Source organism: Macrotis lagotis, chromosome 5, assembly GCF_037893015.1.
Source record: "Macrotis lagotis isolate mMagLag1 chromosome 5, bilby.v1.9.chrom.fasta, whole genome shotgun sequence".
Taxonomy (NCBI): domain Eukaryota; kingdom Metazoa; phylum Chordata; class Mammalia; order Peramelemorphia; family Peramelidae; genus Macrotis; species Macrotis lagotis.
In genome coordinates, this window is record NC_133662.1 from 167,368,081 (window position 1) to 167,396,002 (window position 27,922).

General features: G+C 35.6%; 1 protein-coding gene across 1 annotated transcript in view; it reads right to left on the reverse strand.

Moving 5' to 3' along the window:
• SYNE1 (spectrin repeat containing nuclear envelope protein 1) overlaps window positions 1–26,326 on the reverse strand; it is a 598,518-nt gene extending 572,192 nt beyond the window's left edge. Inside the window, exons 1-2 of the mRNA XM_074187858.1 lie at window positions 26,183–26,326; window positions 15,307–15,595 (exon numbers count right to left, since the gene is read on the reverse strand). Of these exons, the coding sequence (XP_074043959.1) occupies window positions 15,307–15,376 (70 nt within the window). The 5' untranslated portion in view covers window positions 15,377–15,595; window positions 26,183–26,326. The remainder of the gene's footprint in view (window positions 1–15,306; window positions 15,596–26,182) is intronic.
• Between the last annotated feature and the right edge of the window lie 1,596 nt (window positions 26,327–27,922).

Sequence of the window (27,922 nt, forward strand, 5' to 3'; positions counted from 1 at the left end):
TTCCTTCATTCCAAAAAAATTACTTCAATATTTCGTTAACTCTTAAGCAATCAACAAGTAGTTACAAAGTATTTATTATATTAAAGGGACTATGCTAAGAAGAGTTTTCAAATATACAAAGAGAAATAAAACAATCCCTGCCTTCAAGGAACTCAAATTCTAATGGATAAGATAACATGTAAATAACTAGGTGGCAGAGCAGAAAGAGTACCAAACCTGGAGAAAGAAAGTTAAATTCAATTTCAGTCTCAGACAATGATGACCTGTGTGACCTTGGTCAAGTTACTTACCCTGTTTGCCTCAGTTTCCTTATCTGTAAAAGGAGAATGATTATAATAACTACTTCCCAAGGTTGCTATGAGGATTGAGATATTTGTAAAATGTAGCAGGAACATAGTACATAGCGCCATGAAACTATTATTCTTAATTATTATTGTTAACTATGATGTGCAAGATAAATTGAAGATGGACTCAGAAGGATGTTATTAGAATTAAGAAGAAGTTGGAAATACTTCTTATAGAAGGTAAAATTTATAGATGAGACAAAGTAAACTGAGGATCTTGGGAGGTAAAGGACAGAAAGCATTTCAAACAGGATGCACAGTATGTATGGAAATACATGGCCAGAAGACATTATCCTTGTCTATGTGTTAAAAATTTTTGTTGCCCTCTTAACTCCTTTTGTAATTTGCATACAAAAAGAGCACCATAAAACCCAAATAAGGTCACAAACACTAGAGTTTCCAGAAGAGTTAAAAATAAAGAATTCTGACAATAGTCTACTTGCTGGATAGAGTATGACAGAACACAATGGGAAATAGGGAAATAGGATTCCCTAAAACATTTTTCAAAACACAATCTTATTATTTTGATAAAAACGAATTCTTAGCATATTTAACACACACACACACACACACACACACACACACACATTCAAATAGATGGACAAAGATACAATCCAAAGTCACATGTATATGTTTTTTTTTCAATTATCTGCCATTTTGAATTAGGCAGGATTCTATGGTAAAAAGGCATGATGAGAAAAGAATTGGTTCTGAAATCAGAAGACATGGGTTTGAACTTTATCTCAACTACTTACTACCTGTTTGACACATCTCCGGACCTCCCTTTCCTTACCTTTAAAGAAAACTGAGCTATGTGAGTTCAAAGACTGCTTCAAATTCTATGACCATTATAGTAGGTAAAGACTACAAATTGTCTGGAATGAAGGATCAATGACCATGCTGATGAAGCTGATGATGATATTTCACATTTATATGGGGGAATTATAATTGTCAAAGTGTTTCATCTAAGTTATTTCATTTAATTATTCAACGAGCCCTATGCAGTATGCAGGAAAGATATCATGGATCCTTTTCTTACAAATGAAGTTCTGAGGCTCCAGGAGCTTAAGTGATTTACCTAAGATCCAAAAATTAGTGTAAAGCATCAGTTACGGAACTTGAAACCGTATCTTTTGACTAAAGTTCAAAGCATGGAGTTTGTCATTTGTGAGAACAAAGTAATTCATTCCCTATGCACTGGCTTTTTTACCTACAAAGGGATGAAAATAAAGCTGTATTCATCTATCTATCTATCTACCTACCTACCTACCTATCTGTCTATCTATCTATCTATTTTACTTGAATTTTTCAAAGGACTAAAAGAGAGAATGTGGAATTTTTAAAAACTGTTATAAAAATGTTATGCTGATCTGCATTGGTAAAGCAAGTGACTTCCCTCCACTATTGAAATCACAGGTTCAGTCAAAAACAAAATCAAATAAATCTAAGCCATTCATCTATTATTATGATTTTATTATTGTTATGTCCTACCTTCTTTCAAGTATGATTTGATGCATATTATCAAAATAAGTAGTTATCACAAAATATGGATTAAGAGACTTAGTTGTAGCAGATTTAAAAATGCACATCATAGAAAATAAACATAATTTTATGACCAGGTAAGATTTTGACAATTATAGAGAATTTAAAAAGGCCATTTCATTCCTCTAAAAATACCTACAATTATACTGTGATTAAAGTTCATTAATGTTACTAAAATGTCTGATTTGCAATAAATATATATCTAAAGAAGCAACATAAAAACAATTATATAAAACAATAGCATGATATCACCAAATTTTTTCTCTATTAAATGCCTGTAACACCTTCATACATGGTAATGTTTACTCAGTTGGTCTCTCCATGTTGCTTTAATTAGTAAAAGCAAGAACAATATACTTGATAGACTTTTTGATATAATTATTACTAATAATAAATGTCAAATGCCTTAAACTTCACTTAAAAATTTTAGGTGCCATGAAACTCATCTGCTACAGACAGATTGCAGCATGACTAATTACACGACACAGAAAAAACAATTCAAAACAAGAAATATGAAGGTTCAGAGTACTCTTTAGCCTCTCATCAGATCAATTCAATGAAACTTGAATTCTTCAGTCAGATTTTGAATATAGACAAACACATATTTCTGCACATACATATAGATTTAAATTGTATGTATACATATACACATATATAGATAGATATCTTTCTATGTATTTATATATATATATATATTTATATTTATATGATTTCCCTTGCACAAAATATTATGTATAGGCAGTTTTCAATTTAAGCAAGGTTTGTGTTCCAAATATGATCTTGTAAGCCAATTATTTGAAACATGGAAAGCATTTTCCCCATAGAGAACATAATATAAATAGTAAAGTTCTCAAACCATACGTAAAATAGTTTAAGCATGAAACAGTACTAATAATACGGGTTTTTAATTTTTGACGTGGTTCACATCTCATTTCTGCTACTTCCTGGTTGTATTACCTTAGGCAAATCAATATACCTCCGTGGTCTCAGTTTTCTCATTTGTGAGATGAGGTGTTGAATTGAATGCTTTCTAAATGCCCTCATAGGACCATAGCTCAATATTCTCACATCAATTAATGTAATATAATCAGTGAAGAAAATGATGAAGTTTTCTATGTATAAACACAATGGTTCCTGTGTAAATATCTCTTATTGGGTCAAAAAGTAAAGAATTAATTTGCAAACTAAAATATTAATCATTTTGGGAGATTTATAAATCTAGCATCATTTCAGTCAATCCAAAGGGGCGAAGACTGGCACTGAAGAACTCTAGGCTCAGGAGGAGATAGAATCTTGTGCCTATACCAGTGGATAGGAAGGAGAAAGAGAGGAGTAATCTGGGTATAACATTAGTACTACCTAGCCCAATTGCCACCACTGACCATATCATGGCAATAAATCTAACAGAGAACAGAGAAAGGCGCACACTGAAGACAAACAATATAGACTGAGAAATGGAGAGTTACCAGAGGAAACAACTTCAAGGAATATAACCTCATTATTCAATTAACAGATACACACACACACACACACACACACACAAACATAAACTATAGAACTTTTAGAAGTTGTACCACACCATCCATATGTGGAACTACTGATTACAGCAAATGGAGAAGTTCTGAGTACTGTAGACAAGTTCACTTACCTTGGCATTGTCCTTTCCAAAGAGGTACACATTGACAATGAGATTGATACTCGCATTGCCAGAGTTAGTTCAGTATTTAGGAGGTTCCAAAAGAAAGTGTGGGAGAGAAGAGGTATTAAACTATCTATCAGAGCCATCAGAGCCAGTCTACAGAGCCATTGTGTTGACCTCATTGCTATATGCCTGTGAAACCTGGAGAGTCTACCAGAGCCATGTCAGGAAACTGAATCCCTTCTATTTAAACTGCCTTCAGAAAATTCTGAAGACAACCTGACAGGAGAAGATACCAGACCCTGAAGCCCTTTCTTGAACTAAACTGCCTAGAATTCCAATATTACTACGGAGAGTGCAACTATGATGAACTGAACACAGTGTTAGAATGCCAGATGTATGCTTGCCCAAAAAACTTTTATGGAGAACTCACACAGGGCAAGTGCTCACAAGGGGGCCAGAAGACGCAATACCTAGATACCCTGAAAGTCTCATTGAAGAAATTTAGAATTGATTGTACAGTTTGGGAGACACTGGCACAAGACCACCCAGCATAATGTGCCCTCATCAGTGAGGGTGCTGCATTCTATGAGGAAGGCAGAATGGAAGCAGCTCAAAGGAAACATTTCATACTTAAGTTTAGAGTACCCACCCCGAGTGTTCACATGGACTGTTTGTGCCCAACCTGTGGTAGAACATTCTGAGCTCATATTGGTCTGATCAACCACAGTTGAACACACTGTAATTTGTCTCAAACATTGTGATGTCATTTTAGTCTTCTTCAATAACAAAGGACAAAAACCAACCAACTAGAAGTCTTCACATGGGAGTTTGTCTTCTCAGGTATCTTGCAGAAGGGATTCATCTGAGATTTGAACAGGATAACCTCTAAGGTTATCCCTCCCAATTAACACAAGTGGAATTCAAGTTCTTGGAATTTTAGTCAGGGTAATATAGCAAAGTGAAATCTTGAGGGAAGGATGTATATATATTTAGCTAAAGAGGTCACTCTGTAGTCAAATACCCCATTCTTATCCAACCAACACTTTAAATTGGTCATAGTTATGAAAATAAATTATAACTAGTTAAATGAAAAGATAATAGTAATGGAGGAGAAGAAGGAGAAGAAAAGTGGGAGTAGGAAAAGAAGAGAAAAAGCAAAGGAAAAAATGAAAAGGAGGGAGAAGAAAAGGAAGAGGAGGGGAAAGAAAGAGAAAAGAAGGAAGAAAAGGAAGAAGAGGAGGAGAAAGAAGAAGACAGAAAGAAGAAAACTCATATAGACTCTAGAATGCTTCTAGAAATTAAAAAGTCAGCCAGTAATATAAACAGATATTAAATGATATAAATAATTAAAGAACTGTATGATAACAAAAATCTCCAACAATTAGAGAGATATCAAAAATAGGCTGCCTATGAACACACTGAATTTTTTGTTTATAATTTTTCAAGAGGCTGAATGACCATTTGCCAGGCATATTAAGCTGATACCACCTATAAGTGGCTGGTAGAAGGAGCAAATAAAAACTATTATTGAGTCAAAGAATCTGTGATTAAATCCTGGTTCTAAAACCTACTACTTGTATGACCATGAGCAAATTACATACATTTCTGAGTCTCAATTTTCTCATCCAGGGTTTAGATGACAGAGATCCCTAACAATCTCAGCAGGTTAGAATAATAAATCATATCAAACAAGATAGAATTTAATAGGTAGAAAAGTAAAATGCTACATTTGGGTTAAGAATCTCAACTAAAAAACCCAAGTAAGAAGGATAGAGCTAGGTATAGTTGTACAAAAAGGACCTGATGAATTTAGTGGACTATAATAAACATAAGTCATCAAAGTGTCATAGTCAAAAGAGCTAATGGGATTTTATGTCTCATTAAAAGAGGTATTGCATTGAGCCCAGAGAATAGATTTAGAATGGATACTGTAACTGTCTAAATAGTTGAAGTCTGGGGGCAGCTAGGTGGCCCAATGAATAAAACACAGGCCCTGGAGTTAAGAGGACCTGAGTTCAAATCCGACCTCAGACACTTAATATTTTACCTAGCTGTGTGGCCTTGGGCAAGTCACTTAACCCCATTGCCTTGCAAAAATCTAAATAAATAAATATTTGAAGTATTGCCACATACATGAAAGATCTTGTTCTTTATGGTCCCAGAAGGTAAAACTTTGAAAGAACCAGGTTTTAGCTTCAGGAAAAAAACTCCAACAATTAGAGTTGTCAAAAGAATAGCTGTCTCAGGTCATGTCGAATTCCCTCTTACATTATTTTAATATGTTGGATGATCATTTGCCAGGAATATCATAGAGGATACTGATTCAGGTATACTTCAGACTTGAAATCCTCTAAGGGGCCCTCCAATTTTTTTAACGCCTTTAAGGTCCCTCTCAACTCTAGAACTATGGGTACATCTACATATTTCTCAATATCAAAGACTGGGGAGGTGGGGAGTGAAATACAAGAGTATTTACCAAACTAGAATGATCAATATCAGTAGAGGAAAAATTTGTTTGTTTTAAAATTTTTAAAAGACATCATGAATATTGAATGTTTAAAAGGTCTCTACCAAAGTTACTAATAAGAACCATTTAAAAATCCTCTTCAGATTCCATTGCATTCAGTGAACATCTTTCTCCAATATAGACCTTTACTGGCCCAATGAAGCACATCAGATTATATTCTTTTCCATGCTTTTAAAATAATTTTCTTACTAGAAACAAAACTGAAATCCATGATTTATTCCACTGTATTATGGAATAATTAATTTATCCATGTTAGTTGTGAAAGCATAAATGAATACATTTGGCTTTTTCTATTCTAAATAACTTATACCATTGATTAAATTTTTATGTTTAATTAATAGTTAATTAAATGTCCCCTTTGGCAATGGAAATCTGGCATCAAAATGCAATTTTTACCTCATTTTAAAATAAACATACAATGGAACAGTTGTACCTATCACTTCTGCATCCCTCAAGCTAAATAAGTGAGTGATGAGCTATAAATAATAATAATAATAATTAATAATAATGTTTGTCTTTCATTCTCAAAGAAGACCATGACAATGGGAGGTGATGCCATGAGAAGCACATGAATTGGATTGGGGGGGGGGCTGTGCCAAGTGACCAGTCTTACTTTCTTTTACAGAATCATTTGGGTTTAATGACCAGATATAAATCAGTATGACTGGAGATGGCTTTGGATTCAAGGTAATGAGAGTTAAGTGACTTGCCCAGGCTCACACAGCTAGTTAGTGTTAGTCATATGAGGCCAGATTCAAACTCTGGTCCTCCTGATCCCAATGCCAGTGCTCTATCCACTGTGCCACCTAGCTGCCCTGCTATAAAGGAACTAGAGAAAGAAGAGTCTGTGATTTGTTGGGAGAGGATATGTCACTAGTGTTCCCAATTTTTTTGATTGATATTTTATTTTTTCAAATACATGTTCTGAAAGTTTTTCAGCATTCATCCATATACCTATGTATATTTTTAAGCTACAAAATTTCCTTCCACCTTCCCTTCCCCACTCCCTCCCCTCAACAGTGAACAGTCGTGTTCATTGTCCGTACACATTTGTGTTAAGCATGTTTATAGATTAGTCATTTATGGTATGAGGAAATAGGATTAAGGGAAAGATGCAAAAGAGATGTTTTTTAAAAAAAAGTGAATGTAGTGGTCTTCAAATTCTGAAGGATTTTGTTTTGTTTTGCTTTTCTTCTGTGATAGCATTGTCCATAGCCCATCTAATAGGATTCTCCTAGCTCTCTGAACTGCTGAGAGCATCTGCATCCATCAGGGTTGGTCATCTCACAATGCTGTTGCTAATGTGTACATTGCTCTCTTGATTTAATGTTCCCATTATTATGGGAGAGAGGGAGGGAGGGAGGAAGGAAGGAAGGAAGGAAGGAAGGAAGGAAGGAAGGAAGGAAGGAAGGAAGGAAGGAAGGAAAGAAGGAAGGAAGGAAGGAAAGGAGGAAGAAAGGTAAGGAGGAAGGAAGGCAGAAGGAAAAGAAGGAAATCAGCATATATTAAGGGTATACTATGTGTCTGCAACTGTGGTAATGATTGAGGACATAAGTAAAAGCAAAAAGAAAGACAGCTTTCATCCTCTAAGGACTTATAGTCTAATAAGGGAAAACATACAAAAGGGAGCTGAAAGCAAGAAAGGGGGAAGGGGGAGACCGGAATTGAAGTCCAGAGGAATTAAAAAACAAAGCCAAACCATGAAGGCTTCGCGAAAACCGAGACTCCAAGGGAGGGAAAAGGGTGGACCTTTTGGAGGGCTATGTCAAGGCAGGTGGGGCATGGAGGTGGTAAGCTACTGTATGGTAAAGAGGCTCCAGACACTGAACATAGTTCCAGGATATGCTAAGGAAGCCAGTATGATTAGCCCATAGAGTAGTATATAAGAATAATGGAAAACTAAGAAGGGACCAGGTTGTGAAAAAATTGTTTTTGTTTTTGTTTTAGAGAGACACTTATATTTAAAAAAAAAAAGAAGCCCCTGGATTTTACTACATAGATATTGAAGGACATGACATGGTCAGATCTGAGCTTTAGGAGAAGCACTTTGGCAGCTGTATGGAGTGGTCACTACCTTTTAAAAATGCTGACTGAATCCAAATACAGAGGAGATAATTATCTTAATTATCCCTCTCTGCTGCTACAGCTCATACCCAATCAACTGCTGAGTTGTGAACAGAAAAACTACTATTTTAGATCTCTCTCAGATTCTCCACTAAACCCAGACTTATTCCACACTTAAGTGGGCAACTACAGTTGTGAGTTTGTAACCAATCATACATGATCGCTGTTTACCCAAATTATTTTAGTAGAATTTCAGTCTGTCCAAACTGATATGGAAAACATATCTCTGTGCTTTTCTAGTACTAGGGTTATTCAAACTCTCGAATCATTCTATATAATTCAAGTTTCCTAGAGTTGAGGCATAGTAATGCTATACTCCTCCCTGCACCAGAAGAAGAAATAGCATTCCTCTCTTCCAGGTAAATCAATGTTAGACTTTGTCCATGGATTTATGATGACCTAATTTTTACCTTTTGAAGAAAAAAATAAACCTTAATAATAATTAAAAGATCTTCTTTTCTTTTTGCCACAAATGTTTAAAATCTTTTAAAAGTCCCTTTTATTTCCTGTTCTCAGATGGTAGCTCTGATCAGAAATATCATCTAGAATTTATGATTGGTGTGAGATTTTCAATGCTTTTTTCTGAATCTTGGTCATAGGAATTTGTATGTTTAGAAGTATTCTGTCAATCTCTCCTTGACATTTTTAATGTGGAGTCTATTACCATTTTTTAAAAAATGCAGATAGCTATATTTCAATACAATTGATTTTTATTATCCTATTTTTTTTACTTTATATATTAAAAACATTATTTGGAGAAGGTATTCATCAACATCATGAAACTGACCAAATGATCTATTGCACAAAAAAGATAAAACTCCTGCTCTAAAACAATGTAGTTATGTAAGTAAATCACACGATACAATTGTTAATTCCCTCTTTCTGTCTCTCTTTGCATATATACCTATATATTGTGTACACACGTAAGTCTATGCATGTGTACACTTGCATACACATTTGAATGCATAACGAATAATCCAATGAAATGTTTTCTACTCAGGCAATATGAAATCGATACCAATAAAGAGAGATAGATTAGATGGAGAACTAAGAATTTCTATTTCTCCATTCCACTCCAACCTCTCCTCACAAAAAAGGAAAAAAATAACAACCAGATTTTGCTTTGCCTAAAAAATATTTATAAAGTTTGTGTGGATACATGTTTATGCATGTGTGTATACTTGTATGTGTGTTTGATTCAATAATTTTTGCACTGTTGTACTAAACTTGACGATGACTATTTTTCCTCATTGTCAGCAATTTCTCAGGATCAGAGAAGATGGGGCAATGAGTGAATTGTAAACAAATCAGATGGCTCTATTTTTAGTCTGTGATGACTCATGTAACCCACACTGGAGATAAAAAGAAATCTGAGAGAGTGGCATATAGAAATCAAATTCTAGTTCAGAGAAATGTTATTTCAAGATCAAAAAGAACAATACACTCAGATCAGTACTTTTTAGTACTTTGGAACTCTACCAACAAGCAACTACTGGATAACCTTTTCATTCTGTCTTTGTTTTCTGTGTTGATACCCAAAAGAGCTGAAGCAATTTTTTAAAAGCTACCCTATCACAGAACTTTCCCAAAACAATTCATCTAAAAATTTTACATACAATTCATAAAATTATTTTCTGGGTCATAGAAAATGGGGCTACTGAGTAATTTTTAAACTAGCTACCTTTAAATATCCCTCAAATTTTACATTTTAAAACTAATTTCTGTAGAAATATAATAGATAAATGAGCATGCAATGCATGATTTATATATTAATGAAGCAATTAATAAAATATTATCCTATACATAGTGTGTAGAAGGAAGAGTTAGGTGCTCTTGGGAATTCAGAAATGAAATTTGTTCTCAAAGAATTTAATGTCTGGTAGGGATGATAAATGTATGAGTCAAAACAAAACACTACCCAAAACCGCTCTAGGAGCAGTATAAAATGCTATTAGAATTTAAGAAAGCATATAGTTTTTATAAGTAAACATGTCCAAGAAGGAATTTCAGGTAGAAAATATTACCTTAATAAAGATGCAGAGACAAGAATATTAAAGAAAGATTTAAGGAAATATTCAGTTTAGCTGAAGCAAAGAAGCATGTTTGAATTAGAAAGTCTTGAATGCCAAAATAAACAGTTTGGATTTTATTTCAGAACCATTAGATTTTTTAACATAGATGCATCAAAAATTAAAATAATACTTTAAATGGATCTACCTGGCAATAGTTGGCCAGCAAACAGAATGGATAGGAAGGTATAAAGCTAGGGAGCAGATTTAATAATAACCTATGAAGAAAATAAAATGCTGCAAAACTTAGGGTAAGGGAAAAACATGCATAGAGGTTTAAGGCAACAACTATTAAAAGTACACCTCAAGAGAGGGGTGTGAGTAAGAGACAGACTCTGTAATTACCTGAAATGCAATGGTTTAGAAACACTCTCAAAAGCAAGAATAAAAAGGTCAGGTTAAAGAAAAGAGTAAGAGAGATAAATCAACCATAATGACTCTACTTTCTTCTAAACTGATTATCTTCTTTTCCCTCTCTTTTTGGACTGCCTAATTTTATTTCAATTTTCCTAATTTGGAAACTATGACTAATAGTGTTCTACATACAGGTCCAAGCAATAGTGATGGTTTTAAACCCAGTTCTTTATCTCATTTCAAGAGAGAAATTACCAAACAACAGATTTTCAGCTAACAGGGCAAAAGTTAGCAAAGAAAGTGGAAATTTCACCAAAGACAAAATACATGGATTATTTAATATCATTCTTATCATCAATTAAGAAATAGAAAGTCAGAGAGTTGGACTCTTATGTATCTTTAAGGATGCAATTTCGTCAAATGGCACATTTTCCTTTCTGATGATGTGTCCAGAAGAAAACAAAATCTTAAAAAAATCGTTAAAAATTCTAAAATATTTATTCTATTTTACTTTTGATCTTGGCTAATCAATCTGTGGTTCACTTTCAAAGAGTTATAAATTCCTAGGGGAATAATTGTCTTATAAGCAATAGCACTTTAAGATGACTCGTAAAATTTGAAGAAGTTCACAAATCATCAAAAACAAAACAAAACAAAACAAAATAAAATCTCTGATCTTGTGGAAAAAAAGATAAACTTTGTTTCTTCTTTTAGGTTTCTTATGGTTCACATTCTGGGCTAAATGGTACATGATCAATGTTTCAAATACCAATAAGGACTTCATAGTTTCTATTAAATTCAACCCCAATATAAATTGCAACTTGTAATTGTGAATCATTTCTGATATTTTACCATTCACTTTCAAATACTTAAGGGTATTAATCATAAAGTAACCAGTAATGATTCATTAATTTATAAAGTCTTAAGAAGTTTAAATCATGGACTTCAAATATCAACTGCTATTCATTGACTGTGTAATAGGTGAAATTTGAGAAATTCAAAGATATACTAGACATGGTTCTTGCCATCACAAAATTGAAAACACTACAGGGAAGAAAAGACACTACCAAGAGTTATCCATAAAGTTGATTTTACAAGCCTCACCTGAATAACCTATCCTGTTCCATCATAGTTAGAACTCATTTTTTAGTAAGCTGCAGTAGTATTATTATATAAGCCTGTTTTCCATCTTTGTGCTTTTATAGAGATTATAACTGACTTGGATGACTGAAACAATCATTCTTCCTAAGACTAATGAGAATCTGCACTGTAGACGGAATATTCATCCATAATTTAGAATACCAGTTTCAAAGACTGTGTTCAAACTACAACAAATCTCAGCAAAGATGAAATACTGAACCACTGCTATTGAAGAAGCTAAATCATGATGTCAAAAGGATGCATTTTTTTCTTTGATTCTTAATACTAGATACAGAATTTAAATAGAAATATCCAAACTCAGTAGCAATGAATATAATCAAATGAGTGACTGGAAGGCTAAATTACATTAGAAAAAGCTATCTTCTTCATTATCAACTCATGGATCCCATTGTGATCTTTGACATTTAAAAGTAAAACAACGCAAAACAAACAAAAATATCCCTCTTTCTGAGACTTATGTGCCCACAAAGTATTGACAGGTTTGATAATTAAGAAGTGCCATTTTAATCTACTTGGGAGGGAAGAATCTGATTTGTCCTCAATAATTTTATTTGATCTATATGAATAATTACAGCAATTAACCATACTTTGCTGGCCTTTTATAGGCTTTCATCTACAAAAATGGTCTCTACAAAAGACACTTGTCTATCACTAATCTATGTAGGAGGTAGACCATCAAGGCTGGGATTCAGTTCTATAAGGACAAAAGAATTATTTGTTTTCCTATAATTTTATGGATTCTTTTTTTGGAATTTATCATTGAACTCTTTTTTTTTGCATGTCATAAATGCTTCTTATGCTAAAAAGGGGGCAAATTCTCAGGTACCATCAAGGTACACCTTAACCTCACATAGTAAAATACTGTGGATTTATATAGGACAATATGATAAATGATATGTGTAAGTAGAGTAAATATACTACTTTTATATGTACTTAAATAAGTATTATCATTTTACCTTAGGACCAGAGGTAATGATAATTTCAACAGATAAAAGGGAGGGAACATAACTTGAACTACTTCAGACATATTCCTCCTCACTGCTCCCCAAGATTTTCAGTCTCCATACTCACCATCTGCTTTGAATTAAGATTACCTAGGTACTGAAGTAAATAATAATAATGCACATAGATAAAAGGGTAATGAGTGTGCTTTGAATTACATCAGTAAATAAACATTAATCAATTTTACCCAAATTTCACTGGACCAGACTTGCATTGATACTATCCACTTTTACCAGTGTTGTTCCTCTCTTGCTTCTAATTACATCTCCATATTCATATATAGGATTGTTTAGTGCCAAACTATTTTCATTTTTATCTTGATAGTCTTTTCCAGCTATAAAAATCCTCTTTAATCTTAGGAAAGTCCAAAGACTCACATATGTGCATTTTCTCCTCAAATAAAACAATAACCATTTTGGTTGAATTCTCGATGAATTCAAGATCTGAGATAATTTGAGAATACTATATACTTTTAATAAGCAATAACATAACAACCAAAATTGTGTGGTACTTTGAATAAAACTTACTAGTACATTAACCATGGCTTTTGAGAATGTAGTATTGCAATTACAAAGTAGTATTCAGACATAACTGCCACTTAATAATAAACTACATTCATATAATTTTTGGTTTGCAAAATACTTCCTTCAAAACAACTCTATGAGAGTTGGAAAGTATCATTATCTCCATTTTACAAGTAAGGAAACTGAGATATGGAGAGCATGAGGAATTTGGATCTTACTCTTCTTCAGATCTAATGTTCTCTGTGATATTTAAGACTACCTCCTCACCTCATACAAACTTCTACATGAACTTAATTGTGAATTTCCTTTTTTTGAAAGTCAAGGTTGCCCAGACAATTGGAAGTGATTCCCAACAGAGATAACAACTATTAGTCAACTCTCAATGATGATTATGCAACAATATTAATCATAACAATAATGGTATGTGTTCAGTTGTTTCAGACATTTTTTATTTTTTTATTTTATTTGGGTTGGTTTTTTTCCAAGGCAATGGGGTTATGACTTCTTCAAGGTCACACACTAGGTAAGTAATTATTAAATGTCTGAGGTCGGATTTGAACTCAGTTACTCCTGACTCCAGGGCTGGTGCTCTATCCACTGTGCCACCTAGCTGCCCCACTGTTTCAGACTCTTGATGACCCCGTTTGGGTATTTTTTTGGCAAAGTCATTGGAGTTGTTTACCATTTCCTTCTCCAGTTCATTTCATAGATAAGGAAGTTAAGGCAAAGGGTTAAATGACTTGTCCAGGGTCATACAGCTACTACGTGTCCAAGGCTGGATTTGAATTCCTCATTGCAGGCACACTGTGTTACCCAGCTACCCAATAATAACAAAGTCAAAATTTATATAGCATTTACTGTTCTGTGTTATCTCCCTAAACCTCATAAAACCCTGAAAAATAGCACTATTACTCCCCCAGTTTAATAAATAAGGACACGGAGGCAAACAGTAGTGAAGTGACTTGCCTAGGGTCATCAAGTTAATAAATGACTAAAGCTGTATTTGAATTCAGGTTTTCCTCAATCCAAGTTGAACATTCCATTCATTATATAACCTAGATACCTCCAATTAATCCTATAATTTTAGTAGTTTATCTAGCAATCCATAGCTTATAGTATAAGGAATCAAATTTATCAAAAATTAAGAAACTCCCTTCAAAAGGAAACAAAGATAGCATTTCTTTTTTAGCCACAGCTGGAAAACATTCTTAATATCTGCTCTCAGACAGAACATGACCTTCCCTAAAATGACCCCGAATCACAATGATTTCTAGATTTAGAAACCAGTGACAAAGGAGACATCAAACTTTCATATTCCTACAGGAGGATAAATATATACTTGATATATTTTTGGCTATAAGCCAGCATTGATGCTATGCTTTGTTTGTTTGCTTTCCCCTGAAGTAATAATATATAAGAAAAAGCAGATAATGAGCAATCCCCATATCATCTAGGATAGTATTATTCTAAGCTGATTCACTCACAGGCTCATTATTTGTGTGTGACACAAGCCCCTGGTGAACTAACAGTCATTCATATGGCTCCTTACTGGCCTATTCTTACAGTTCTGCTTATCTCAGTCTCTGGAGGACAGAGTTGTCATTTATATAGCTATGATCCAGGGTTTTTGTCTGAAGAATATGAATTCACATTAAAATATCTCTAATGAAGACAGAAGTGCATACATTTCTGGCATAAGAAAAACACAAACAGGATCTATCTCATTCTCCTCTAGGGTAGGCAGAATACTTGCTAAATCAAAGACAGCTAAAAGAAATATCCTGTATTGATTTTGAAAAGTCATCATGAACACTTCTGTTATCTTTCCACTAGAAATCTCTAAGATATTTTTCTACCAGTTACGGGTACAGCTTCACAAAAGAATATATACATATATATATATACACACACACACACACACACACACACACACATCTATATGAACATTTTTAAATGGGGGGAAATAGATGTTTGTATCTATCAGTAAATCAAAACAGACTTGGCCTCTGGCACTTACCTTGAAGTTTTTGCATTACATTAGCAATGTCTCGAGGAGATCTTGACAGCATTCTCGAGGAAGTGGCCATGATGTTTCTGTGGTAGGCACCTTCCAGTCAAGAGAATCCTCCCAGAAAACCACAAATCTCAACGGCTGAAGATTCTATGCTTTTCCCATCTAGACAACATTCTTTTCTTTTCAGACCTGAGAGGTTGTAAATGGGTCCATCGCTGGGCAGCAGCTGAGTAGAAGGCTATCCTATCAAGGTTTAAGTCACTTCTTTTCAGAAGTCCTTCTCTGAATTTGCCTGTTAGGAGGGAAAAGACAGCTTTTAGAAAATAATTTAAATGATCCTTTAAAATGATTTAAAATATAGAAAATCAGTTATTCTAACATTTAAAAACACATGCTCAATATTTAAGAAAGTTTATTACAGTTAAATGTTACTGATATAGAAACTCTACTGAATAGTGATTATTGGAACTCTTATTAAACAAATAGCTATAAATCTACTTTTGCAAACACTACTTTTGCATTGTTCTTCAAGTTCTTATTAATGTGACCACAATGTCCTGGGGAATATTGCTATTTGGCATGCTATTTTGTCATTTTTTAACCCACTGTAGATATTTGAAAACTAAAACTGAACAGAATTGCTTCACTCCAAAGTTTATGTTTAATTTTCAAAACAGTTGATATGAAAAAGAAAAATATGTCCTTTTATCAACTAAGATAAACATTGTTATAACTCAATGTCTCTTCAATTTTTTATTATCTTAAGTACCACAGTCAGCTTTGCACACATAAAAGTGAATGATAAGAAATCAGGAAACCTGGGTTTAGATCACAGTTTTGACTCACTAGGCATGTTGTTATGAGTAAACCACTTCACACCTCTGTGTCTCACTTTTATTATCTGTAAAAATGGAAATATTTGCACTATCTACCTTATAAGTTTGCAGTAAGGAATATATGTGTACAAATATTTCTATGTATGTATGTTTCTATATTGTGTATATATATATAAACTTTAAAATGCTTTCCTCTCTTCATTATTAAATTATCAGAAAATAAGAGCATGTCCTTAACCTGTTTTTCAGCCATTTAATTCTTAACCATCCTCAAAAACTTAACTGACATGCAGTCTTTTCCATGAAGCATTCTTAATCAAACCCCTTAGTAGTTAGAGACTTCCCTCTTGATGTCAAGTGCATTTGTTTTGCACCTTGCTAATGAACTTATGTAATAACTTTCCCTTTGATTAAGGAAAGACCTGGATTTGAATCTAACACTTTTGGTTTAGCAGAACAAGATAAGAGTAGAGCTAGGAGGAATCCAAGTTTCTTACTTTCTAATTCATGATTTATGAAAAAAAAATGCTGGACCTGGACTCAAGAGAAAAATGGATTCAAATATTACTTCTTTTTAAAATTTTTTTATTTATTTAATTTCCAATTCATGAAATAAAACAAGCATTTGTATATCAGTATAATAAAAAAACAATGATTGCACATGAAACTGCAAATCTATAATGAATAACTTGTTATTCCTTTTAAATATATAATAAAGTTATCCTATAAATTTCTTTGTTGTTGTGGGGTTTTTTCTTCCCTTCCTCCCTGCCCTAGAGATGGCTATCATTAGACACAAATATGTGGGTAAACATATGTATGTGTGTACATGTATATACATACACACATACATATACTTATATTTAAAAAAAAAACCTCTTCCTCTAGTAGTGTGACCATGGTCATGTCCCTTAGTTTCTCAAGGATGTTGAGAATGTTGTATGATATTATATAACAATTATGTAATATTAATATGAAATATAATAAATAATGAATAAAATAAAATACAACAAATATCTAAAATTACTCTAATGAGAGCTATATAACTTCCATGTCTATTGTGATGATTAAATAAGATAATGTTTATAAGTTCTTTGCAAACCTGAAAATGCCATTATTTTTGTTGTCTATCCTTGTGTCTTATCACCCCCACCCTCCCCCAGATGGTTTGTTCCATGAAATGAAGGATCCTTTGATATAGCTTTGGTCTAGGGCTTGGCACAGTCCTTCACACACAATAGACATAAAATGAATATTTGTTAATTCAATGCATGATTGGGGTCACAGATGGTAATTTCCTATATATTTGTATATGTGTATATATGTGTGTGTGCACAATCTATATGGCTATATCTATAACTATCTAACTCTAACTTTCTATCTAACTGAAAGTTTAATAATGTCATAAAACTGCAAAAGATTCCTTAAATTTTGTGTGAAAGACTCTTAGTCTGTCAGCATGACTGTTTTTTGCATGCCCCCAAATCCTAGTAATAAAAGCATTAGAGACAAACCAAAAATCTCTCTTAATTCTGCCATTTCCTTTCCTAACAGTGTTCTTTGGAGCTCTCATATTCCATATGGAGATCATAGGATTTCCATGAGGAAAATTATGCAATTGTTTCCTTCCCAAAATATTAAAAAAAATGTATGTATCAAATATACTTTAATGGCAACTTAGCAGTATGAAAACAGTCTTAATTTCCTCTATTTTCCCCTAGCTTTCCAATTTTTTTTATTTCTTCTATCTTTCATTATGTCATAAAAACATTTTTAAAATTTTAAATCTGGAACCAGTGTGTTTATCATTTGTACTAGGGAATCGAGCATAACAATGGTGGATGAACATTGCTCAGTGCAATAAAAATCACTAGTAATACAAATTATGTAAAAAATACTAAGCACAGATATGTAGGAATAAATTCTGAAAATGAGCATACCTGGTACATCTAGACATCTCACTAATAAGAAACCAGCTTAAACTAGCAAAGGAAGATGTTGTCTAAGTTTCTCCCAGAGGAGAGTATTTTTTTTCTTTTAAACCTAAGATTGAAGAGTCTAAGAAGAGTAGACTAAAATATTCTCAGGATGGTTCTATAGTAATAACAGTGTTTTTCATCCTGTATTACCAAGGTATTTCATCTGATATAGAACAAACATATTCCATAATCCACCCCAACAGAATCTTCAACTTTTGTCAATTTAGCTCTATTCCATAAGAGTTCTGAGATCAAATATTATATTGATATATTCTCTAATTAAGCTAGTAAGAGAATCATTCTTCAGTCACTAATAGAGGGGTAGGATATAACTCATCTTGATGAAGATGCTAAGAAATGTGTATCACCGAAACTGCAAATTTTGTTAAACTCTTTTTCCTTAGCATGACCTATGTTTTGATTAGAAATTTCTAACCTGATATATCACACATTTCTGAAGGGAAATTATTTTTACAGTTCTCATCCCAGATCCTTAGATTTTTTTTGACTGACTAAAAATGGGATTGGAATTTTTACATTTTCAAAAATGAAAAAATTATTCATTATAGAATCAACATGTGCATATATATATACATATGTATATACATGTATACATTATAGCATTAACATATACACATATATACATTTTTCTTACATATGAAGAACATATTTTAACATCCATTTTTCTTCATTGAAAGATCAATATAGAGCTATAGCACTCTAACAGCTCTGTATGCTATCAGGCCAAGTGCTACGATGGAAAAATCATTGACTCTGAAATCAGAAGATCTAAGTTAATATCTTGCCTCTGATAGACCACACTACTCATGTGTCATTTGTAAAATCACTTAACTTCCCTGGATTTCAATTTCTTCTTTTGTCCCATACAGCTATCAAGCTATGTTCCTCATGATATAATATACCTTTAGCATTTAACCATAATGTGAGATGTCTACAACTTAAGAAACCTGTGAATACTAGAATGCATCGATCAACATATTTGATGGTAGAGTATGATGGAATCATCATGTTAAGTCTTATCTATAAAGACACAAGACCTAGAAACCATTTGACTTTCATGCGATACTGAAAATCTCTACTCAGAAAAAAAGAATAAAATCTTTAGGTGTGAATATCTAAATGTATAATCCTTGACAGTGTTGTGAGCCAGCACTAACTCAGGCCAATCCAGTGGTTAAAGTTTCAGATGGAAACATAAGGGGATATCTTGGACTATCTATTATAGGCAGTTAACAAAAAGAAAATGACTTTGCCATGGTCTAGAAAAGGACATATGAGATGTCTAGGCAAACATACCCTCCCACCTTGTCTCCATATGGAACTACATCTGGTCAGAGAGCATGTTGTTTTACACAGCAGTGAAGCATCTGTCAGATCTGAAGGGCATCGATTCGCCATAGACTGACCTTTTTATGCCCTTGGTAGACAGGAAGCCACATCAACAGTTCAAGCCTAAATCTGTTGGGCCAATCAAGTCTTGGGAACAACTTCTCTCCATTTTTCAGGAAAAAATTAATTCAGTCTGTGTGGCAGTCTTTAGGCTATTTTGCAAAACCATAAAATGTAAAGCCATAAAATTTATTGTTATTCTGTTATTATAATTATTTCTATTATTACATGATGCTTTTGACAATCTCAGTCTTCTCTGTCCCCAAAGTCTATCTTTCATACAGTAATATTTGCTGTGATAGATGTCAGTGAATGGCAGAATACTACAAAATTGGAGGAATCAAAATTGGAGATGATCAATAAAGTAATGGCAGGGAATATAACATGTGTAAGGTTACAGAACATTACCAGTGATGACTTGGATGTCTGATAGAGCAAAAGATAGACAGTCATGTACACCTAGAAAATAATGTGAGCCATTCACTGTATGAAAATGAAGTATAACAACAAATGTGTCTATGCTCAATGTTTTAATGAAATACACTATAAGACTTCCAGAGAAAGGCCTCTAGTATATTTGGTTAGTTGCTCTAGGAAGGATTTGTTGCATAGACAAGATTTTTATAATACTGAACAAGCAAGATGGGTGGTAATCTATACCAGTTAGGTGTGTCCATATCACTGAGCTCACAGATCAAGGAATATATTGAAGAATTGTGTACTCAGAGCACCTTTCACGCTACTGAGAACATATTATGTCATGGAAATAATAAAAATAATTAAAATGTAGCAATAATACTGAACTGGGTTCTTATTTTTAATAAGTTGAAGAGAATAGGAGAAATTAGTGAATAAAATAAGTTGAAGAATTAGAATGAATAGATGATATAAGAAAAGTAATAGAATGAAAATAATACCCATGATCTTCTTCATCAAAAGGCATCCCTTCTCAGGTTTTCATGTGTATCAGAGAATCAAAAATTTTGAAAGGATTTCAAATGTCAGCTATTCCAAACTATACATGAAGAATTTCCTCTACTACATATCTCACAAGTAGTTATCCAATCTTTGCTTAAAGATCTCAAGTATGTAAGAATCTATTACCTTTGGAAGCAGCATATTTCACTTGGATAGATACCTAATTTAGAAGCAGTTGGGTTGCTCAGTGGATAGAGCACTGGACTTAGGATCAGGAAGACCTGAGTTCAAATCCAATCTCAGATACTTACTAGCTGTGCGACCTTGGATATCACTTGAACTCTGTTTTACTTACAGCTAGGCGGCCTAGAGTCGGAAGGACCTGACATTCAGAGACAATGACACAGACAACCTGGCATTGACAGAGTTCAAATCTGGCATCAGTACTGTGTATTGAGATCTGTGTATCAATACTGTATATTAATATCCGTGTAACATTTTTTGGAAGTCATTTAATCTCTGTTTGTTTTAATTCACTAAAGAAAGAAATGGCTAACTAAAGCAGCATCTTTGCCAAGAAAACTCCAAAAGGGGTCAGTAATGAAGATACTGACATGATTGAAACAACCAAGTAATGACAAAATCCTTATTCCATATATAATTCCATATAAAATCAAGAAGTGATGTGGAATAACAAGGTCCTAGGCATGATTGAGAGAGTCTATTCTCAAGGCACAGAAATAAATTTTCTATTAGCTACAGGATCAGAATAAGATTCCTCTGGTATGGTTCATGCAGATGGTGGGGAAGCAGAAGGAGACTTGGAATGTGATTCTTATTTCCACGTAGCAATAAAGAATCTGCCTCAATTCCAAATTATTTCTGGGAAAATAAGTGTCAAAACTTCTTGTATTATCATTCTCATTGCCATTACTGTATATTTTTTGAAATTTTGAAAAAAAAAGAAACTTTGATTGTAAAACTAAAATTGGTTTCTGGGAAATAACTCCTCTGATGGGAGGAGGAGGGAAAGATAAAGTGAACAAGGAGTCAAACAATTGAATTTAAGGGAACTAGGTTATGCTTCTACTTTAAGCTTGAGCAACTCAGGCCTCAGAATGCTGAGACCCAAGGGAATACGTGACATCCTCAATTGGAATTTAGTAGGATACTCAATGGGAACTTGGGCTTAGAAAGAAGAAAAAATCAATTTGTTGCTAATACTTAAGGAAGGCAATTATCACACATCTCACCCCCCCCCCAGCCCCATTGAGCTGAAAGATTTTTATGGATTTATCAAAATATTTCAAGAATCAAAGTATTATATAACCAAATTAACTTTTGAAATGTTGAATGAAAACTTTTATTCTACTTTGGGATGAATTTTATTTATCTTTAGAGATGCAGCTTGTTCAAAATGTATTTCATTTATACAGAATCACAGTATGCTAGAGCTGTTCCAACCCCTATAATCCAAAGGTCACACAGTACATTTTCATTTTATTAAGAAGAAAACCAAGGCCCAGAGAACTCACCTAATGAGCTTGAAGATATCTACCATCATTTTAGTCACATAGGTTCACAACCTTAGTATCATCTTCAATTTCTCACTCTCTCTCAATTCACACATCTAATTAGTTACCTTATCTCATTAGTTATATTTCCTCAACCTTGCTCCATTGGGTCTGCTCTTTTCCACTCACACAGACACACCTTAGTTTAGGGCCTTTTGCAATGGTTCTCCCTAATTCTCCCCCCCAACTAATGCAATTAGTCTCCCTGTCACAAGTCCCTACACTATGATTCTTTTTCTGAACAGTTGCAAAAGTGGTTTTCCTAAAGTGATATTCTGACTACAGTATCCTCCCCGCCCATCCACTCAATAGACTCTCATGACTTTCTATGACCTGTAGTATCAACTGTAAATTCTACTGTATCCCATTTGACTCTTTGCACTTATTAAACATTCCTTCCCTCTAAATGCTCTACAATATAGTCATATCAGCCTTTTTTTCTATTCCTCACCTTTAAGATTCCATCCCTTATTCACAAATCACTGCCGCTGCAATGGCTATCCAACAAGCCTAGAGTGCTTCCTAGTTTCCTTCAAGGCTCAACTCAAAAATCATTTTCTTTCGTGAACCTTTTCTGGTGCCCCCCTCTCTCTGTTCTATTTGCTGAGGCCATCATCCCTAAGGCTACTTCATGCCTACTTTAAATGTGTATGTGACAGAATGTAAGCTCCTTGAATTATTATTTAGCATCCATCTTTATATTCCTAGCACCTGAAACAGTACAGGACCCATTATCGGAATTTACAAAATGCTTATCGATGGAAGTGTTTTGTGTAAGATCACATAGATGATGAACTGGAGAATCAGAAGTTCTAATTCAGTCCTCTTTTCACTATGGCATGAGAGAACTGATTACCAAATGATGATTCTTCTCAGTTATGGTAACAGGAATAAAGATCTAACAGGTAAGAAAGCAGGGTTTTAAGATGATTTTAAGATGATTTTAAGATGATTTTAAGATGATTCCAGAGTCTCAGGACCAGAGAACCCTTAAGCTCCATCTTCTGCTTGAACACCACAATAACTTTGCCTTTCTTTACTTCTCAGAATGGGCATTAATCTCCTAGTTGCCACATTACTAAGATACTTTGAAATATAACTTTGTACAATTAAAAAAAAACCTGGGGTATTAAGAACCAGGAAGCAACTGAGTACTTTAGATCATACCACAAGAGAGAGATAGGCTGACTGAGTTCTAACCAATGACAAATGAACTAATATGTTAAGATGCAAAGATTCAGATCAGAAAAAAATAGACTTTATAGATCAATATAATTTTATATAAACTACACAAATAGTACTCATTAATAAAATAGGTAATGATGTACAAATTTAGAGAATCCACACCAAATGTTCATGTGGACTATTTGTACACTACCTGTGGTAGAGCTTTTCAAACTCATATTGGTCTGTTCAGTAGGCCACAGTAGGACACACTGTAACTTGACTAACATAATGATGTCATTTTGGTCCTCTTTGGGAAGGAAGGACAAAAATCAACCAAGGTAATGAAATCTGTTCATTTTTTTAATCTAAAAATTTTAAGCAATAATTTCAATTTCTTCACTCATTAAGGTCTGGTTGAATTCATAAACGTAAAAGTAAAGTTTGATTTGAGTTTTACTTCCTCATTTTCCCCCAATACACCCACTGGTAAAGGATGTAATTAGTAACCTGTAACATAGCCAAAAGGCATACGGAAGGAAGGAAGAAGAGAAGCAAAGTATTTCGTTATTCAGCTTCTGCATCATCAGTACAAAAAAAAAGTGTTGGGTACCCAGGGGGTGGGTGGCAATGTTCTGAATTCTTTCCCTACCCAGCAAGGACAGAAAGATGAATGCATAATGAACATCTGATATACATGTCCTCTAACCAAAAGACAGCATACTCAGTTGATTAATGTAAAAAAAGAAATGTAGGTCATGATTCAGTTTGATGAAGAGGGTTAGCAGTTCTCCAATAAAAAGATTATCAGTTACCTTTCTTTCATATACTAACCAAGAGTGCATTTTTTATAAACATAGCTAAGAACTAAGAACCACCCCCCCAAAAAAAAACCAAATGTCTTATGTTTGTTTCAGATTTTTTTGGACTATACCAAATGAAAGATTACAAGAAAAAAACTAGCACCCCCCCCAAAAAAAAATAGACAGGATTTCCTTAGATACCATGTCCTATGTGCTTACCATATAGTATGAATCTCTAGGGTAGGACTAACCATAGCTAAAACTGGAGTGGAAGAAAAATGGAATGACTTTGCCTACTTATGTATTTCTTACACAGCCTCTTTCAGTTATAGTCCATCTCCATTCCAAGAAGCTGTCTGGCAAATGATCATCAGATTGAAGGCTATTGTGGCAAGAATTTTTCAAAGATTTCTAAGACTTGAGGCACTTCTTTATCTGTTCATATAGAAAAGTAACATTGAGAACCAAGTATGGAAGAATCTTTAGTTGAGGGTGAGAAAATGATGAACAGGGGTAACCAATTTTGTGAAAAATTCTTCTTTGGAAAGGATACAAGTGAGGTGAATGCAATAGCCAGTGAGTATAAGTTTTAAAGAATTGCAGCAGCACTATTCAGGAACAGCCTGAAAATGGCTCCTGCCCTTTAACATGAACACATTTTGAGTTTACATAGTTTAAGTTAACATTAGTTCTAAATCTACCTCAAAGCAAGGAACAGGTGGTGAAGAAGAGGGGAGGAACAGCCTGCTGCTCCCTAGGTGTCACGCTATCCTAAGCAATACGTCTCCTACATTTCTTTCAAAACGCCCGATCCAAGAATGTTCATGACTCACATCTACTTCACACATCATGCAGCTTTTCTGCAGATCGACGACCCTTGTTTCATTGCCCATGGTTACACTATGTCTTGGTGTGACTTGACCTTCCTGTGAAAATGCCCTGAGGTGAGTATTGATATTTTTAAAGCAGAGAGAGGGTGTGGAAAGCATTCCCCTCCTTCCATTTTTTTGTAGGAGCTTTAGAACAGTCTCAGAAAAAAGAAAACCAATCAACCCAATCTGATAAATAAAATTATATTTAAAAAAAATGCAAGGATGGCCTATGGAGAGCTGCTACTCCGGAGAAGCCTGTCCAAATTACCTACAAAAGAGGGCCTAAGTCCATCACATCCTCTGAAAAGTCTGCTCCACCAACCTAGTCCACAGGAGAGCTTTCCTCTAAGTTCTCTCCCGTCTTTGGCTGCTGTTTTCTGCCGTCTTCGCCTTATCTGACTGTCCTTTGCAGTGAGTGTTGCGACCCTCAGGGAATCGCCATTCCAACCCCAGAGCCTGGGCAGTGATGGCAAAATCTGAGTCAGAAAACGAGTCTTCCAGCAGGCTGGCTGGCTCAAAGTTCTTTTGCCCTCTGGTGCAGCCTACGGATCCGGTGACAGGCAGGCCAATGTGCGGGGCCGGCCCCGCACACACCGCTCCCGCTTTGCTACCTATTTCCCCTTCCCCAACCCTTCCTAAAATAGTAGCTTGGGAGGCGGAGGAAGGGAGGCTCCAAGATTCTGCCTGACGCCCAGCAGCTCCGATCTGATAGTAACAGCCACCAGCACAATGACAGGGGATGCTGGGGGGTGGGGGGTGGCTTTTGCTTCTTTCTGCACCATCGGAACATGGGCTTGAGGATGTGCCGCGGGCGGAAATGACAATATAGAGAGAGAGAGAGAAATTCGCAGAAACCTCCTGGTACGAGATCGCAGCCAGTCCAGCCTCCTCCTTCCCCGTCGCCCCTAGCTCGGCAAGGCAGGAGGACCCTGGAGTGCAAGGCGCAAAGTTGCCAGGAGGGCGTCCTTGCCCTTGCTCCCTTTTTACCTTATTCCTGGCGCCGCTCGGCTCGCCTTGTTCCACCGTTGCCAAGAGCAGCGGCTGAAAAAATCTCCTTGGCTTGCTTCTCCCGGGCTCTGCGGGAAATGCCCAAGAGCCGGCTTGCCCCCGATCTCAATGCTGCTGCCCCCACCCCCTTCTTTCCTCTCCCCCTCTCTTTACAGGGCTCCCGTGCTGACGGGCAGCCTCGGCCGCCCTGGTTACCGGCTACAACAATCCCAGCCCGGCTCCGTTCGCGTTCCCTCCCTTTAGCCATCGGATCCCCGGGCCGCTGGGTGGCCTCTCCGCGCCGGCCCAGCCCCAGCCCAGGGCTTGCTCTCTCACCTCCCTCTCGCGCTCTTGCTCCAGACCAGGCAGTGCCCGGCCAGGGCGCTCTGCGGTCCCTCTGCTTGCCACCCTTCCTCCGCTGGCTCAGCTCGGACGCCCTAACTAGCCTGTGCGATGGGAAGGATGCACCGGCCCCTTGGAGGACCGGGGGGCGGGGACATGCCAGGCCAGCTACGCAAGGGCTTTCCCTCCTAGCAGAGACACGCACCACCTCGCCTGCACCCTGGCGGTGCCTCTCAGCAGCAGCTTCCCCGGGGTGTGCCCTCCACCCTCTCCCTGTGCCCTCCCATCCACTCCGGACCTGCCTGCTGGGGTGGAGGGAGGGGCGGAAATGTCAGCGGGAGATGCTGCCTCTGCCGGGTTTTGGCCTGCTGTGCTGACTGCTCAACCCCTCCGAGCCGAGCCTCCTGCAGGGAAGCTGGGGGGGCCCCGAGGTGGGCCCTCGGGGCACCCCCACTCCCCCCGACGATTTAAGTAGGCTTCAAAATAAGGCTGCGCATGGATTGTACTGATGGAAGTTAGCTGTCACTAATTTAACCATCTGTTTTGTGACCCAGGTCAAACAGTAAACACGAAAACTGAAGGTGAGAAGCTGCACATTCCAAAACCCTTTGTCTCATTAGTCATCCTTTGGTTAATTTCCCAATACAGGAATGACCCACTTTGCTGATATACTTGAGGCCAAAGTATGGACTTTTAAGGGAATAGAAAATATATTTGATGCAGAAGTGCTAAGAGGATTGGCTTTCAAATCAAGAAGGTCATACAAAACCTGAATGGCATATAATTTCCTGTGGGACCTTGGCTAAATCTTTTAACTTTTCATTGCTCCAGACCATTCTCTAAGACTAAAGCTTCAGAATAGTTTCTGAGCTAAATAGGAAGAGGGGAGCTTGTTTACACAGAGTCTATATGCAATGGAAATCATAGGCCTGGCTACTCTACTATAGGACACAGAATCTGAACTTTGAGCCAGAAAATCTGGATTTATATCCCAGGTCTGGCATTAAGCTTGAGCATTAATCACTTGCCTTCACTGGATCTTATTTTTCCAAGTTACAAAATGAGAGTTGTAGATGGAATGATCACTAAGGTTCTCTCCTATAGCTGTGACTTTCTATGACTTTAAGATACTGAGAGGAAAATGATTTAGTGGAGAGAGGGATGAGGAAAATAAATCTCCAAATCATAGTTTACAAACCAAGCAGGATTATTTAATTCTGCCAATCCTGACAAACTCAAAGACTAATTGTCTGTGTTGAAAAGTTTACAACTATTCTGCCTTTTACCAACCAAACCCAACATTTATTTCCTATTTGTAAAATAAAATGCTCAACAATAGAAAAAGTTTTGAGATAAGTAAAATTTGAATTTGGTGCTGAGTCTAACTTTTTTACACCCTTATCACTTCTTCAGGTATCTATTCTCTTCATTCCCTTATCTAAAAAAAAGACTGTTAAAAAAAGAATTGTATTGACTCATTTATACTATACACCAACAAAAGAAAATTCATACTAAAATACTTGAATGAGTCTGTGATCTCATTGATTTGTAAATTCTTACCAATGATGCAAATTGTAACTCATCCATGCCAATTTATGAAGTATTATCCATTCCTTCACCTAAATTCCCTATGGGGATCCATCCAATGTGTTAAAGGCCTTTCTCAGTTTTTCCAATCATGCAAAGTCATCATTGAAGCATTCTGGCTGTTCTCTTGTCCTCATCACTTAAGTG